This window comes from Oncorhynchus tshawytscha, linkage group LG28 (genome assembly GCF_018296145.1).
Source record: "Oncorhynchus tshawytscha isolate Ot180627B linkage group LG28, Otsh_v2.0, whole genome shotgun sequence".
In the NCBI taxonomy this organism is placed as follows: domain Eukaryota; kingdom Metazoa; phylum Chordata; class Actinopteri; order Salmoniformes; family Salmonidae; genus Oncorhynchus; species Oncorhynchus tshawytscha.
This window is the reverse complement of record NC_056456.1, coordinates 34,942,971-34,959,206: the sequence shown is the minus strand read 5'-3', so window position 1 is coordinate 34,959,206 and position 16,236 is coordinate 34,942,971. Positions and strand designations below refer to the sequence as shown.

At 42.5% G+C, this 16,236-nt stretch overlaps 1 protein-coding gene across 5 annotated transcripts in view; it reads right to left on the bottom strand.

The window, feature by feature from the left end:
* Positions 1-777: 777 nt before the first annotated feature.
* LOC112227156 (KN motif and ankyrin repeat domain-containing protein 1) overlaps positions 778-16,236 on the bottom strand; it is a 32,395-nt gene continuing 16,936 nt past the window's right edge. For all 5 annotated transcript variants that reach the window (XM_024392017.2, XM_024392019.2, XM_024392020.2 and 2 more), the window contains 7 exons: positions 14,948-15,023; positions 12,225-12,584; positions 11,956-12,040; positions 3,968-4,187; positions 2,935-3,077; positions 2,332-2,532; positions 778-1,298 (listed from right to left, as the gene is read on the bottom strand). In XM_024392017.2, the coding sequence (XP_024247785.1) occupies positions 1,200-1,298; positions 2,332-2,532; positions 2,935-3,077; positions 3,968-4,187; positions 11,956-12,040; positions 12,225-12,584; positions 14,948-15,023 (1,184 nt within the window). In that variant the 3' untranslated portion in view covers positions 778-1,199. The remainder of the gene's footprint in view (positions 1,299-2,331; positions 2,533-2,934; positions 3,078-3,967; positions 4,188-11,955; positions 12,041-12,224; positions 12,585-14,947; positions 15,024-16,236) is intronic.

The following is a 16,236-nucleotide window of genomic DNA, read 5'->3' as shown; positions in this document are numbered from 1 at the left end:
TGTGAAGACAAAAAGAAAGAAAGCATTTAACACACTGATAGAACATCTTCCCCCCCCAAATTCTTATTTGATAATTTTTTTTATTTTACCGTTATTTAACTAGGCAAGTCAGTTAAGAACAAATTCTTATTTACAATGACGGTCTACTTGTAAAGCACACACACACACACACACACAGTTTTTAAATATTTTTTTTTCCCTGTCCAGGAACAGGAAGTGGAGAGCTCAGTCCAATGTCATTGACCTCACAACCTGATCCTTAGAGGCCCAAGAGTGAGTGAGGAAAGGAGACCGAATCAGACGAGCGGAGTTGAGAGATCTTCATCTGTGTCTGAAATAGAACCCTATTCTCTACTGTATAGTGCACTACTTTTGGCCAGAGCCTAGTAGTCAGCGACTAACGCGACCAGCTGAGCTCAGTCAATACTGAGCCAATAAGTGACCAACACAAAGAAGAAGAGAAAGAGACAGAAGAAAGAAGAGAGAGAGACAGAAGGAGAAAGAGAGAGACAGAAGGAGAAAGAGAGAGACAGAAGGAGAAAGAGAGAGAGACAGAAGGAGAAAGAGAGACAGAAGAAGAAAAAGAGAGACAGAAGAAGAAAAAGAGAGACAGAAGAAGAAGAGAGAGAGACAGAAGGAGAAAGAGAAAGACAGACAGAAGGAGAAGAGAAAGACAGAAGGGGAAAGAGAGAGACAGAAGGAGAAGAGAAAGACAGACAGAAGGAGAAGAGAAAGGCAGAAGGAGAAAGGAGACAGAAGGAGAAGAGAAAGACAGAAAGAGATAGGAAACAAAAGAAGAAGAGAGAGAAAGGGAGAGAAGGAGAAGAGAAAGAAGACCGGAGACAGAGAGACGGAAGGAGACAGAGAAACAAGGAGATAATTGACCTAAGTTGTGGTATAAAGAATGGCTCTATATACAGTAGGAAGGGCTCTATTCGCAGTAGGAAGGGCTCTATTGGCAGCAGGAAGAGCTCTATTGACAGTAGGAAGAGCTCTATTGACAGCAGGAAGGGCTCTATTGACAGTAGGAAGAGCTCTATTGACAGCAGGAAGGGCTCTATTGACAGCAGGAAGGGCTCTATTGACAGTAGGAAGGGCTCTATTGACAGCACGGAACAGGGTTCCATTTGGACTTGGACATTCCTTGCACTGCAACATCTGTGTCTTTAAGTCAATCCACGGGGACAGGGCAAGGAGTCTCAGACAGACGTCTCAGCGTGTGTTTGGTGGGCCTGGAGAAGGGCTGTGATGTCAACGTGGGACCCCTGCTGTGCTACAGACAGAGCCGTGCGACCACGCTGGAGGAGGTGGAGAAGAAAACAGGGAGATGAGAAAGAAAGAAGATCAATACTAAGTATGCACTATAAATCATTCTGGGTATGCTAAGTCAGTATTCCCTAAACCTCTCCTTGAGTAACCCTAGCTATTCCACATTGACATTCCTGAACTAGCACACCTGATTCAACAACTGAAGGGCTTGATGAATCAGGTGTGCTAGTGCTGAAATGGGTGGGAATACTGCAGGAGAGGTTTGGCACACACTATACTTAAGTATGCAACCATGCTAAATGACAGTAATATAAACTAAAAAACGTGAGAGAAAACGATATAGTGCACATTCGCCAAGTGAATAAGAATTGATTCAATGAACACTTTGAGGATAGGCTGGAGTCAATTCAAAGCAGGAGGCCCTAAACTGAGAAAGCTTCGCTCTTATTCTCTACCAGTCTACGGGGAAAGTTGGACAGCGTACAGGATTTCCCTTTTTATTTTTGCCCTCTTTCCCTACAGATTTAGCGGATTAGTGATTAGCTTGTCAAAGCCCAGTGAGGTTTGCCTCAACAAAAGGCTTCATTAATCCACAGAGAGCTGAGTGTTATTATAGAACAGCCACGCTGTCACTCTCAGCTCAATGAGTCACGGGTTGCATCCTAAACTGCACCCTATTCCTCGTTTAGTCCACTTTTTTTGACTAGGGCCCATAGAGAATAGGGTACTATTTGGGACTCAAACCGAGGTATTTGGGCTATCAAATGCTTCCAATTGCCTAAGCTGCTCTTTCAGCAAAGTCGCTAATTGTAGTGAGAAAAGAGGACTGACATCCTGTTAACATTGAGTCTTATAATGGTAAAATAAATGACTTGATATGGTTGATAATTCCCCCCAAGAGTGTAATTTGTAGTCTTATTCACTAGGTGGCGTAGGAGCAGGTTGTTAGATGTATTGTCGTCTCCTGAAGTTACCGTTGGCCTCATGGTGAAATCCCTGAGGCTTTCAGGGGGTGGTTGGATTGTGTGTGTGTGTTCTGTAGTGTATCCATCCAGCACTCACCCTGTCAGTGACGCTGGTGTCACACTCGGCTGCTTGCAACAGCAGTCGGGCGATGTGTGTGTGGCCCCTCTCACAGGCGCACACGAGGGCCGTGGCCCCCTGGCAGTCCTGGATGTTGGTGTCGGCCCCGCCGTGCAGCAGCAGACGCACCATCAGGCCCCGGCCATGTCTCACTGCTAGCATCAGAGCTGTTTGACCCCCCTGGAGGGAGAGAGACAGGCAGAGGGATGAGGAGGGCCAAGAGAGGAGAATTATCTCGGCATGCAGAGAGAGCTGAAACTGACTGGCCAGGAGGCAGTTTGGGCAAATCCATCTTTAGTATAGAGGCTGGTCTTATAGGACAATGTTTTGTAGTGTGTTTAAAATAGAGAGGAAAATGATGCTGGCGTGGCCCTTGGGTCAGTTAAGACATGTTATTATGATTTCTGAGCAGAAAGACTCCACGGTATTCCCATGTGGCTCAGTTGATAGAGCATGGCACTTAAAAACGCCAGGGTTAGAAGACTGAGATGCTTGGTCCTACAGTACAATATGTACCATATAATAGAGTTAGGATGAAGTATGAGGTGTGTTTTTTGTGTCTACAGAGGCAGTGACAGTGACCTGGCTGGCTTGAGCATTGACGTCCCCCAGCTCCATGAGCCTGCCGACCACCTCCAAGTCCCCAGAGCTGTCCGGGGCCGTCAGGGAGGCCAGCATCACCGCTGTGTACCCCGCCTTGTTCTGAAGGTCCACCTCACAAACACCTGCAGAGGGAACACACACTCATTTAGAAACGTGTATTGGACCTTCATGTCTACTTGTGTTTTTGTAGTGTTGTTTCAAGAGAGACTATAGATACACTGTGGAACCATGTAGATACACTGTGGAACCATGTAGATACACTGTGGAACCATGTAGATACACTGTGGAACCATGTAGATACACTGTGGAACCATGTAGATACACTGTGGAACCATGTAGATACACTGTGGAACCATGTAGATACACTGTGGAACCATGTAGATACACTGTGGAACCATGTACACTACCGTTGAAAAGTTTGGGGTCACATAGAGATGTCTTTGTTTTTGAAAGAAAAGCACGTATTTTGTCCGTTTAAAATAACATCAAATTGATCCGAAATACAGTGTAGACGTTGTTAATGTTGTAAATGACTATTGTAGCTGGAAACGGCTGATTTTTTTAATAGAATATCTACATTCAGCTGTGCTAGCCTAATTGGAAAAGGGTTTTCTAATGATCAATTAGCTTTATAAAATGATAAACTTGGATTAGCTAACACAACGTGCCATTGGAACACAGGAGTGATGGTTGCTGATAATGGGCCTCTATACGCCTATGTAGATATTCCATAATAAATCTGCCGTTTCCAGCTACAATAGTCATTTACAACATTAACAATGTCTACACTGTATTTCTGATCAATTTGATGTTATTTTAAACGGACAAAAAATGTGCTTTTCTTTCAAAAACAAGGACATTTCTAAGTGGCCACAAACTTTTGAACGGTAATGTAGATAGACTGTGGAACCGTGTAGATATCCCATACAGTGAGTTCTTATGTACACATACTGTCCTACCTTCACCATTCTCATAATAGTGTAATCATACACACATACACAGTGGTGCCTACCTGTGTCCAGTAGCAGGCTGACAATGGGGTAGTTGGTGTGAGACACGCTGTAGTGCAGCACTGTGTTGCCGTTGTCGTCTGCCATGTTAACTAAGAAGGGGAGGAGCGACGGCGTGGCCGTCCTCACCTCTCTGAGGTGCACAGACACCGTATTGGCCAGAGAGTCCTCCTCAGCCGCCACCCGGAACCAATGCTGGAACAGCACCACCAGGCCATGCCTCTGGGGAACAGACGGAAGATAACCAGGGAGTGTTAGTTAGTTTGGGGCTGGGACAAAAGCCTGCACACACTGTGGTTCACCTGGACTGGAGTTGCCCACAGCCCTGCCATAGACTCTGATCTAAGATCAGTTTAACTGAAGACTTATTTCCATAACCCTTGGATATTTCAGGGAGAAAATGCGCACAGCAGATAGACATGTTAACGACGCTAACAGCAGATAGACGTTTTAACGACGCTAACAGCAGATAGACATGTTAACGACGCTAACAGCAGATAGACATGATAACGACGCTAACAGCAGATAGACATGTTAACGACGCTAACAGCAGATAGACATGATAACGACGCTAACAGCAGATAGACATGTTAACGGCGCTAACAGCAGATAGACATGTTAACGACGCTAGCAGCAGATAGACATGTTAACGACGCTAACAGCAGATAGACATGTTAACGACGCTAACAGCAGATAGACATGTTAACGGCGCTAACAGCAGATAGACATGTTAACGACGCTAACAGCAGATAGACATGTTAACGACGCTAACAGCAGAGAGACGTTTTAACGGCGCTAACAGCAGATAGACATGTTAACGACGCTAACAGTAGAGAGACATTTTAACGACGCTAACAGCAGATAGACATGATAACGACGCTAACAGCAGATAGACATGATAACGACGCTAACAGCAGATAGACATGTTAACGACGCTAACAGCAGAGAGACATGATAACGACGCTAACAGCAGATAGACATGATAACGACGCTAACAGCAGAGAGACATGATAACGACGCTAACAGCAGATAGACATGATAACGACGCTAACAGCAGAGAGACATGATAACGACGCTAACAGCAGATAGACATGTTAACGACGCTAACAGCAGAGAGACATGATAACGACGCTAACAGCAGAGAGACATGATAACGACGCTAACAGCAGATAGACATGATAACGACGCTAACAGCAGAGAGACATGATAACGACGCTAACAGTAGATAGACATGATAACGACGCTAACAGCAGAGAGACATGTTAACGACGCTAACAGCAGAGAGACATTTTAACGACGCTAACAGCAGATAGACATGATAACGAGCTAACAGCAGATAGACATTTTAACGACGCTAACAGCAGATAGACATGATAACGACGCTAACAGCAGATAGACATGATAACGACGCTAACAGCAGATAGACATGATAACGACGCTAACAGCAGATAGACATGATAACGACGCTAACAGCAGAGAGACATGATAACGACGCTAACAGCAGATAGACATGATAACGACGCTAACAGCAGATAGACATGATAACGACGCTAACAGCAGATAGACATGATAACGACGCTAATAGCAGATAGACATGTTAACGACGCTAACAGCAGAGAGACATGTTAACGACGCTAACAGCAGAGAGACATTTTAACGACGCTAACAGCAGAGAGACATGATAACGACGCTAACAGCAGATAGACATGATAACGACGCTAACAGCAGATAGACATGATAACGACGCTAATAGCAGATAGACATGTTAACGACGCTAACAGCAGATAGACATGTTAACGACACTAACAGCAGAGAGACATGTTAACAGCTAACAGCAGAGAGACATTTTAATGACGCTAACAGCAGATAGACATGTTAACGACGCTAACATCAGATAGACATTTTAACGACACTAACAGCAGATACACATGATAACGACACTAACAGCAGAGAGACATGATAACGACGCTAACAGCAGATAGACAGGTTAACGACGCTAACAGCAGAGAGACATGTTAACGACGCTAACAGCAGATAGACATGATAACGATAACAGCAGAGAGACATTTTAACGACGCTAACAGCAGATAGACATGATAACGACGCTAACAGCAGATAGACATGATAACGACGCTAACAGCAGATAGACATGATAACAGCTAACAGCAGATAGACATGTTAACATGCAGAGAGACATGAACAGCAGAGAGACATGATAACTAAACAGCAGAGAGACATGATAACGATAACAGCAGAGAGACATGATAACGACGCTAACAGCAGATAGACATGATAACGACGCTAACAGCAGAGAGACATGATAACGACGCTAACAGCAGAGAGACATGATAACGACGCTAACAGCAGATAGACATGATAACGACGCTAACAGCAGAGAGACATGATAACGACGCTAACAGTAGATAGACATGATAGAACAGCAGAGACATGTTAACGACGCTAACAGCAGAGAGACATTTTAACGACGCTAACAGCAGATAGACATGATAACGACGCTAACAGCAGATAGACATTTTAACGACGCTAACAGCAGATAGACATGATAACGACGCTAACAGCAGATAGACATGATAACGACGCTAACAGCAGATAGACATGATAACGACGCTAACAGCAGAGAGACATGATAACAGCTAACAGCAGAGACATGATAACGACGCTAACAGCAGATAGACATGATAACGACAGCAGATAGACATGATAACGACGCTAACAGCAGATAGACATGATAACGACGCTAATAGCAGATAGACATGTTAACGACGCTAACAGCAGATAGACATGTTAACGACGCTAACAGCAGAGAGACATGTTAACGACGCTAACAGCAGAGAGACATTTTAATGACGCTAACAGCAGAGAGACATGATAACGACGCTAACAGCAGATAGACATGATAACGACGCTAACAGCAGATAGACATGATAACGACGCTAACAGCAGATAGACATGATAACGACGCTAACAGTAGATAGACATGATAACGACGCTAACAGCAGATAGACATGATAACGATGCTAACAGCAGATAGACATGTTAACGACGCTAACATCAGATAGACATTTTAACGACACTAACAGCAGATACACATGATAACGACACTAACAGCAGAGAGACATGATAACGACGCTAACAGCAGATAGACAGGTTAACGACGCTAACAGCAGAGAGACATGTTAACGACGCTAACAGCAGATAGACATGATAACGACGCTAACAGCAGAGAGACGTTTTAATGACGCTAACAGCAGATAGACATGTTAACGACGCTAACAGCAGATAGACATGTTAACGACGCTAACAGCAGATAGACATGTTAACGACGCTAACAGCAGATAGACATGTTAACGACGCTAACAGCAGATAGACATGTTAACGACGCTAACAGCAGATAGACATGTTAACGACGCTAACAGCAGATAGACATGTTAACGACGCTAACAGCAGAGAGACATGTTAACGACACTAACAGCAGAGAGACATTTTAATGACGCTAACAGCAGATAGACATTTTAACGACGCTAACAGCAGATAGACATGATAACGACGCTAACAGCAGAGAGACATTTTAACGACGCTAACAGCAGATAGACATGTTAACGACGCTAACAGCAGATAGACATGTTAACGACGCTAACAGCAGAGAGACATGTTAACGACACTAACAGCAGAGAGACGTTTTAATGACGCTAACAGCAGATAGACATGTCAACGACGCTAACAGCAGATAGACATGTTAACGACGCTAACAGCAGATAGACATGTTAACGACGCTAACAGCAGAGAGACATTTTAACGACGCTAACAGCAGATAGACATGTTAACGACGCTAACAGCAGATAGACATGTTAACGAGAACAGCAGAGAGACATGTTAACGACACTAACAGCAGATAGACATGTTAACGACGCTAACAGCAGATAGACATGTTAACGACGCTAACAGCAGAGACATGTTAACGACGCTAACAGCAGAGAGACATTTTAATGACGCTAACAGCAGATAGACATGTTAACGACGCTAACAGCAGAGAGACATTTTAACGACGCTAACAGCAGATAGACATGTTAACGACGCTAACAGCAGATAGACATGTTAACGACGCTAACAGCAGAGAGACATGTTAACGACACTAACAGCAGATAGACATGTTAACGACGCTAACAGCAGATAGACATGTTAACGACGCTAACAGCAGAGAGACATGTTAACGACGCTAACAGCAGAGAGACATTTTAATGACGCTAACAGCAGATAGACATGTTAACGACGCTAACAGCAGATAGACATGATAACGCTAACAGCAGATAGACATGATAACGACGCTAACAACAGATAGACATGATAACAGCAACAGCAGATAGACATGATAACGACGCTAACAGCAGATAGACATGATAACGACGCTAACAACAGATAGACATGATAACGACGCTAACAGCAGAGAGACATGATAACGACGCTAACAGCAGATAGACATATTAACGACACTAACAGCAGAGAGACATAATAACGACGCTAACAGCAGATAGACATGTTAACGACGCTAACAGCAGATAGACATGTTAACGACGCTAACAGCAGAGAGACATGATAACGACACTAACAGCAGATAGACATGTTAACGACGCTAGCAGCAGATAGACATGTTAACGACGCTAACAGCAGATAGACATGTTAACGACGCTAACAGCAGATAGACATGTTAACGACGCTAACAGCAGAGAGACATGTTAACGATGCTAACAGCAGATAGACATGATAACGACGCTAACAGCAGAGAGACGTTTTAATGACGCTAACAGCAGATAGACATGTTAACGACGCTAACAGCAGATAGACATGTTAACGACACTAACAGCAGAGAGACATGATAACGACGCTAACAGCAGATAGACATGTTAACGACGCTAACAGCAGAGAGACATGATAACGACGCTAACAGCAGATAGACATGTTAACGACGCTAACAGCAGATAGACATGTTAACGACGCTAACAGCAGATAGACATGTTAACAACGCTAACAGCAGAGAGACATGTTAACGACGCTAACAGCAGATAGACATGTTAACGACGCTAACAGCAGATAGACATGTTAACGACGCTAACAGCAGATAGACATGTTAACGACGCTAACAGCAGAGAGACATGATAACGACGCTAACAGCAGATAGACATGTTAACGACGCTAACAGCAGATAGACATTTTAACGACACTAACAGCAGAGAGACATGATAACGACGCTAACAGCAGATAGACAGGTTAACGACGCTAACAGCAGAGAGACATGATAACGACGCTAACAGCAGATAGACATGTTAACGACGCTAACAGCAGATAGACATGTTAACGACGCTAACAGCAGATAGACATGATAACGACGCTAACAGCAGAGAGACGTTTTAAAGACGCTACCAGCAGATAGACATGTTAACGACGCTAACAGCAGATAGACATGTTAACGACGCTAACAGCAGATAGACATGTTAACGACGCTAACAGCAGATAGACATGTTAACGACGCTAACAGCAGATAGACATGTTAACGACGCTAACAGCAGAGAGACATTTTAACGACGCTAACAGCAGAGAGACGTTTTAATGACGCTAACAGCAGATAGACATGTTAACGACGCTAACAGCAGAGAGACATTTTAACGACGCTAACAGCAGATAGACCAGTTAACGACGCTAACAGCAGATAGACATGATAACGACGCTAACAGCAGAGAGACGTTTTAAAGACGCTACCAGCAGATAGACATGTTAACGACGCTAACAGCAGATAGACATGTTAACGACGCTAACAGCAGATAGACATGTTAACGACGCTAACAGCAGATAGACATGTTAACGACGCTAACAGCAGAGAGACATTTTAACGACGCTAACAGCAGAGAGACGTTTTAATGACGCTAACAGCAGATAGACATGTTAACGACGCTAACAGCAGAGAGACATTTTAACGACGCTAACAGCAGATAGACATGTTAACGACGCTAACAGCAGATAGACATGATAACGACGCTAACAGCAGATAGACATGTTAACGACGCTAACAGCAGATAGACATGATAACGACGCTAACAGCAGATAGACATGATAACGACGCTAACAGCAGATAGACATGATAACGCTAACAGCAGATAGACATGATAACGACGCTAACAGCAGAGAGACATGATAACGCGCTAACAGCAGATAGACATGATAACGACGCTAACAGCAGAGAGACATGATAACGACGCTAACAGCAGATAGACATGTTAACGTAACAGCAGAGAGAATGATAACGACGCTAACAGCAGATAGACATGTTAACGACGCTAACAGCAGATAGACATGTTAACATAAAAGTAGAGAGACATGATAACGACGCTAACAGATAGACAGAACGACACTAACAGCAGAGAGACATGATAACGACGCTAACAGCAGATAGACATGTTAACGACGCTAACAGCAGATAGACATGATAACGACGCTAACAGCAGAGAGACGTTTAGATAGACATGTTAACGACACTAACAGCAGAGAGACATGTTAACGACGCTAACAGCAGATAGACATGATAACGACACTAACAGCAGAGAGACATGTTAACGACGCTAACAGCAGATAGACATGATAACGACGCTAACAGCAGAGAGACGTTTTAACGACGCTAACAGCAGATAGACATGTTAACGACGCTAACAGCAGATAGACATGTTAACGACGCTAACAGCAGATAGACATGTTAACGACGCTAACAGCAGATAGACATGTTAACGACGCTAACAGCAGATAGACATGTTAACGACGCTAACAGCAGATAGACATGTTAACGACACTAACAGCAGAGAGACATGTTAACGACGCTAACAGCAGATAGACATGATAACGACGCTAACAGCAGAGAGACATGTTAACGACGCTAACAGCAGATAGATATGATAACGACGCTAACAGCAGATAGACATGTTAACGACGCTAACAGCAGATAGACATGTTAACGACGCTAACAGCAGATAGACATGATAACGACACTAACAGCAGATAGACATGATAACGACGCTAACAGCAGAGAGACGTTTTAATGACGCTAACAGCAGATAGACCTGTTAACGACGCTAACAGCAGATAGACATGTTAACGACGCTAACAGCAGATAGACATGTTACTGACGCTAACATCAGACATTTTAACGACGCTAACAGCAGATAGACGTTTTAACGACGCTAACAGCAGATAGACATGTTAATGACGCTAAAAGCAGATATAGAGGTAACTGCCAAAATAATGGAAACACTTGAGTAAATGAGGGATACAAAGTATATTGAAAGCAGGTGCTTCCCCACAGGAGTATTTCCTGAGTTAATAAGGCAATTTAAATCCATTCATTCTTAGGGTCATGTATAAAAATGCTGGGCAGACCATTATTTTGGTTACCATGGCTTTGCCCCCCCCCCATAGGATGACAACACTCCCATCCACAGGGCACGAGTGGTCACTGAGTGGTTTGAAGAGCATGAAAACGATGTAAGCCATATGCCATGGCCGTCTCAGTCACCAGATCTCAACCCAGATGATCACAATCAACAAAACCACCAACAAAAACCAAATTATGAATTTCCTCATGGAAGACTGGTGTCGTATCCCTCCGGTAGCGTTCCAGACACTTGTATAATCTATGTCAGGGTTCATTGAAACTGTTCTGGCTCGTGGTGGCCCTATTAAGACACTTTATGTTGTTGTTTCCTTTATTCTGGCAATTACCTGTACATTTTAATGATGCTAATGAAAGTAATGAGGTGCATAACTATGCTCCTCTTCATTAAATGAAAAATGATTTCATCATTAACACACTGTGTTTTGGTAGTGCCTGCCTTATCTGTGTTGACAGCCATTCATGTTGAATAAGGCTTGTGTAATTAGGTTGGTTCCTATAGGCCTATGTCTAAGTGTATTTCTGTACCATGCGTACCATTTCATCATTGGGGTTATCCATGTTATCCATGTGATCGCTGACGAAATGACATGCTGCTATGAACTCCCCTTCTACAGCCTCCCTATGAGGACATAGAATCATCAGTCCCATGAGTCCCATTCATATACTTTCACCAACGTCAATACGTTACAATAAAGATCGTCATGACACTTTTCAAAATTAAAAAATGAATATGCCAAAACAACTGGCAAATCATCAAATTGTATAATTCATGAACGAAATACAATATACTCAGTTCCCCTCACCTGTCTTGTTTGGGATCTGTGTTTGGATCTGGTTCTGCTTCCATGGGTTCCTCTGGTGTTGTGTCTGTCTTGTTCTGTTCCTCTGGTTCTGCAGCTTCCACATCCCCACCACTATCTGTCTGTTTGTCTGGTTCTGCAGTTTGAGTAGTCTGGTCCATCGGATCGGTTCCTTCCATCATCTCTTGATCTGGGCTTGGGTCTCCCTCTTTCTGGTCTCCATGGTTGGAACCCCCATGGTCTGCAAGTTTCTCTGCCATCTCCCCAGGGTAAGGTTGTCCTTCTGGTTGTTGCTGTAGGGCTGACATGTCCTCCTTTGCATGGCTCTTACGATCCAAGTCCTCATTTGGTGTTGTTTCAAAGCTAAATGCATATCAGTAGGAACCAATGTGTTTTGCCATTATACTATTAGGAAAAAAGGGTTCCAGAAGGTTTCTTCAGCTGTACCCGTATGATAACCGTTTTTGGGTTCTATTTTAGAACCCTCTGTGGAACCAAAAAGGGTTCTTCAAAGGGTTCTCCTATTGGGACAGCCAAAGAACCCTTTTAAGTTCTAGATAGCACCTTTTTTCTAAGTGTGTACAGCCATCCTGACAATCTAGCCATGTACATTGCCTTCAGAAAGTACTCATACCCCTTGACTTTATTTCATATTTTTTGGTTACAACCTGAATTCAAAACGGTTTAAATATATTTTTTTCTTACCCATAATGACAAAGTGAAAACATTTTGTAATTTTTTTGTGTGCAAATGAAATACAGAAATATCTCATTTACATAAGTATTCACACCCCTGAGTCAATACACGTTAGAATAATCTTTGGCAATGATTACAGCTGTGAGTCTTTCTGGGTAAATTTCTAAGCTTTCCAAACCTGGATTGTACAATATTTGCACATAACTAGGCAACTCAGGAACATTCATTGTCATCTTGGTAAGCAACTCCAGTGTACACTGAGTGGACAAAACATTACGAACACCTGCTCTTTCCATGACATAGACTGACCAGGTGACCAAAGCTATGATCCTTTATTGATGTCAGTTGTTAAATCCACTTCAATCAGTGTAGATGAAGGGGAAGAGACAGGTTAAAGAAGGATTTTTAAGCCTTGAGACAATTGAGACATGGATTGTGTATGTGTGCCATTCAGAGGGTGAATGGGCAAGACAAAAGATTTAAGTGCCTTTGAACTGGGTAGTAGGTGATAGTAGGTGTCAGGCACGTCGGTTTGAGTGTGTCAAGAACTGCAACACTGCCTGGTTTTTCACACCCAACAGTTTCCTGTGTTTATCAAGAATGGTCCACCACCCATAGGACATCCAGACAGCTTGACACAACTGTGTGAAGCATTGGAGTGAATGTGGGCCAGCATCACTGTGGAATGCTTTCGACATCTTGTAGAGTCCATTACTGATGAATTCAGGCTGTTCTGAGGGCAACTCGATACTAGGAAGGTTTTCCTAATGTTTTGTACACTCAGTGTATATTTGGCCTTGTGTTTAAGGTTATTGTCCTGCTGAAAGGTGAATTTGTCTCCCAGTGTCTGTTGGATAGCAGACTGAACCAGGTTTTCCTCTAGGATTTTCCCCATGCTTAGCTCTATTCCGTTTCTTTTTATCCTAAAACAACTTCCTAGTCCTTGCCAATGACAAGCATGCCCATAACATGATGCAGCCACCATCATGCTTGAAAATATGAAGAGTGGTACTCAGTGATGTGTTGTGCTGGATTTGCCCCAAACATAACACTGTGTATTCAGGACATAAAGTTAATTTCTTTGTCACATTTTTGCAGTTTTATTTTAGTGCTTTATTGCAAACAGGATGCTGTTTTGGTATATTTTTATTCTGTACAAGCTTCCTTCTTTTCACTCTGTCATTGAGATTAGTATTGTGGAGTAACTACAATGTTGTTCATCCATCCTCAGTTTTCTCATATCACAACCATTAAACTCTGCAACTGTTATAAAGTCACCATTGGCTTCATGGTGAAATTAGCCATTTCCTTCCTCTCCAGCAACTGAGTTAGGAAGGACGCCTGTATCTTTGTAGAGACTGAGTGTATTGATACACCATCCAAAGTGTAATTAATAACTTCACCATGCTCAAAGGGATATTCAACGTCTGCTTTTTAAATGTTTACCCATTGAACCAATAGGTGCCCTTCGTTGTGAGGCATAGGAAAACCTGCCTGGTCTTTGTGATTGAATCTGTGTTTGAAATTCACTCCTCGGCTGAGGGTACAGAGATAATCATTCAAAAATCATGTTAAACACTATTATTGCACACCGAGTGAGTCCATGCAACCTATTATGTGAAGCATATTTTTACTCTTAAACTTTAGGCTCGCCATAACAAAGGGGTTGAATACTTATTGACTTAAAACATTTCATCTTATCATTTTTAATTTGTTTGTGAACATTTCCAAAAACATAATTCCACTTTGACATTATGGGGTATTGTGTGTTGGCCAGTGACACAGAATCTCAATTGAATCTATTTTAAATGTAGGCTGTAACACAACACAATGTGAAAAGTCAAGGGGTGTGAATACTTTCTGAAGGCTCTGTACAAGAAGTTTTCATAGCTAAACGTAGACTGTACCCAACTTGAGTTGCTGCACAGTGAGATCTTCAGGGTTATCCATAAATTGGTCATACATTCAGAGGGTGATGCTCAAGTTAGTTATTTGTTAACAACATAAATGTCAGGAGTCTAGTGTCTTACCCTCCGTTCACACCAGCAAAGTGGAGGTTCTTTGACATCCGAGCACTCCCATTTCTCTTCATGATGGATTTTGGGACTGGGAGAGAAAACGGCAAGATTAGGATTGCAAAGCTACTGGTAAAAGCTATGGTAACCTATAGGAACTCTGGTAATTTATACTTGAATAACTTTAAACAAATGTATTCATATCTATTATTCATATTGCCAATGTGTTTCTAGTGCCGAGGTTCCCAACCAGGGGAACTAGGACCCCTGGGGGTACTTGGTCTATCCACAGGGGGTACATAAGAAGACTCATGTGACCATAGGTCTACTGGTAAAATGAGGGGGTACTTCAGGGGTACTCCGGGCAGAGCAAAATTCAGTTGGTAGTACAGCAGCCAAAAAAGGTTGGGAACCACTGCTCTGGCCACATAATTCAAGAGAAAATAGCCTACTTAAATGAACAAAAAGCATCTAATGAACAATGGCATTATTTTCCATTAATTATGAGACTCTTCCAAATATTGACTTCTTACACAACTACCACCAGTTTGGCGCCAAAACATTTACAACAAAGACATATTGACATAGTAATACAAAAACAGTATAAAGGATATTTCATGCTGAAAGTCTCATATTAAACACCCTATGGTATTCACTAAGTTGATGGTCTATATTAATATTTAACATGTGATAAGGCCACACAGAGGGACAGAGATAATTACAGACACCTGTGATAATCTAAAGTACCCCCAAAAAAGGCCACTAGATAAAACTCTTAAAATACCTTGAAAGTTCTGGTAAACTTCAGAAGTTTCCAGTAATATACCCTTCCTTTGCAACCCTAGATGAGACGAAAACATTTTTTTAAGGCGTAGGAGTTGTTAAATCACACAGTCCCACTTTGAATACAACAACGGCTAAACAAACAACAACTAAAGGGTTGGTGAAGCTCGAACCCTTTATAAAAAATCCAGAATTGTAAATGCTTTGCAAATTATTGTCATTTCAGGTGGAACCAACCACACAGTATGACATGGAAATAGACAGTCCTTAAACATACTCCATTATACATGGTTAGTAGCCTAATAACGATGGGAAGTTTGATAACTACATATAAACTGTATTTATGTTCATTTCTTTGCTTTAATTAGACACACGAGTCTGGTAAGTTGTGTCCTCAGCAGCATTGAATTGTCTTTAGCACAAGAACAAAATCATTTCCCTGTAACTATGACCAAAGTGCTAGTACAAAGGTAGAGAAGGGAAGTACTTGTAGGAACTGTAGAGTCATTCCAATATGGCAA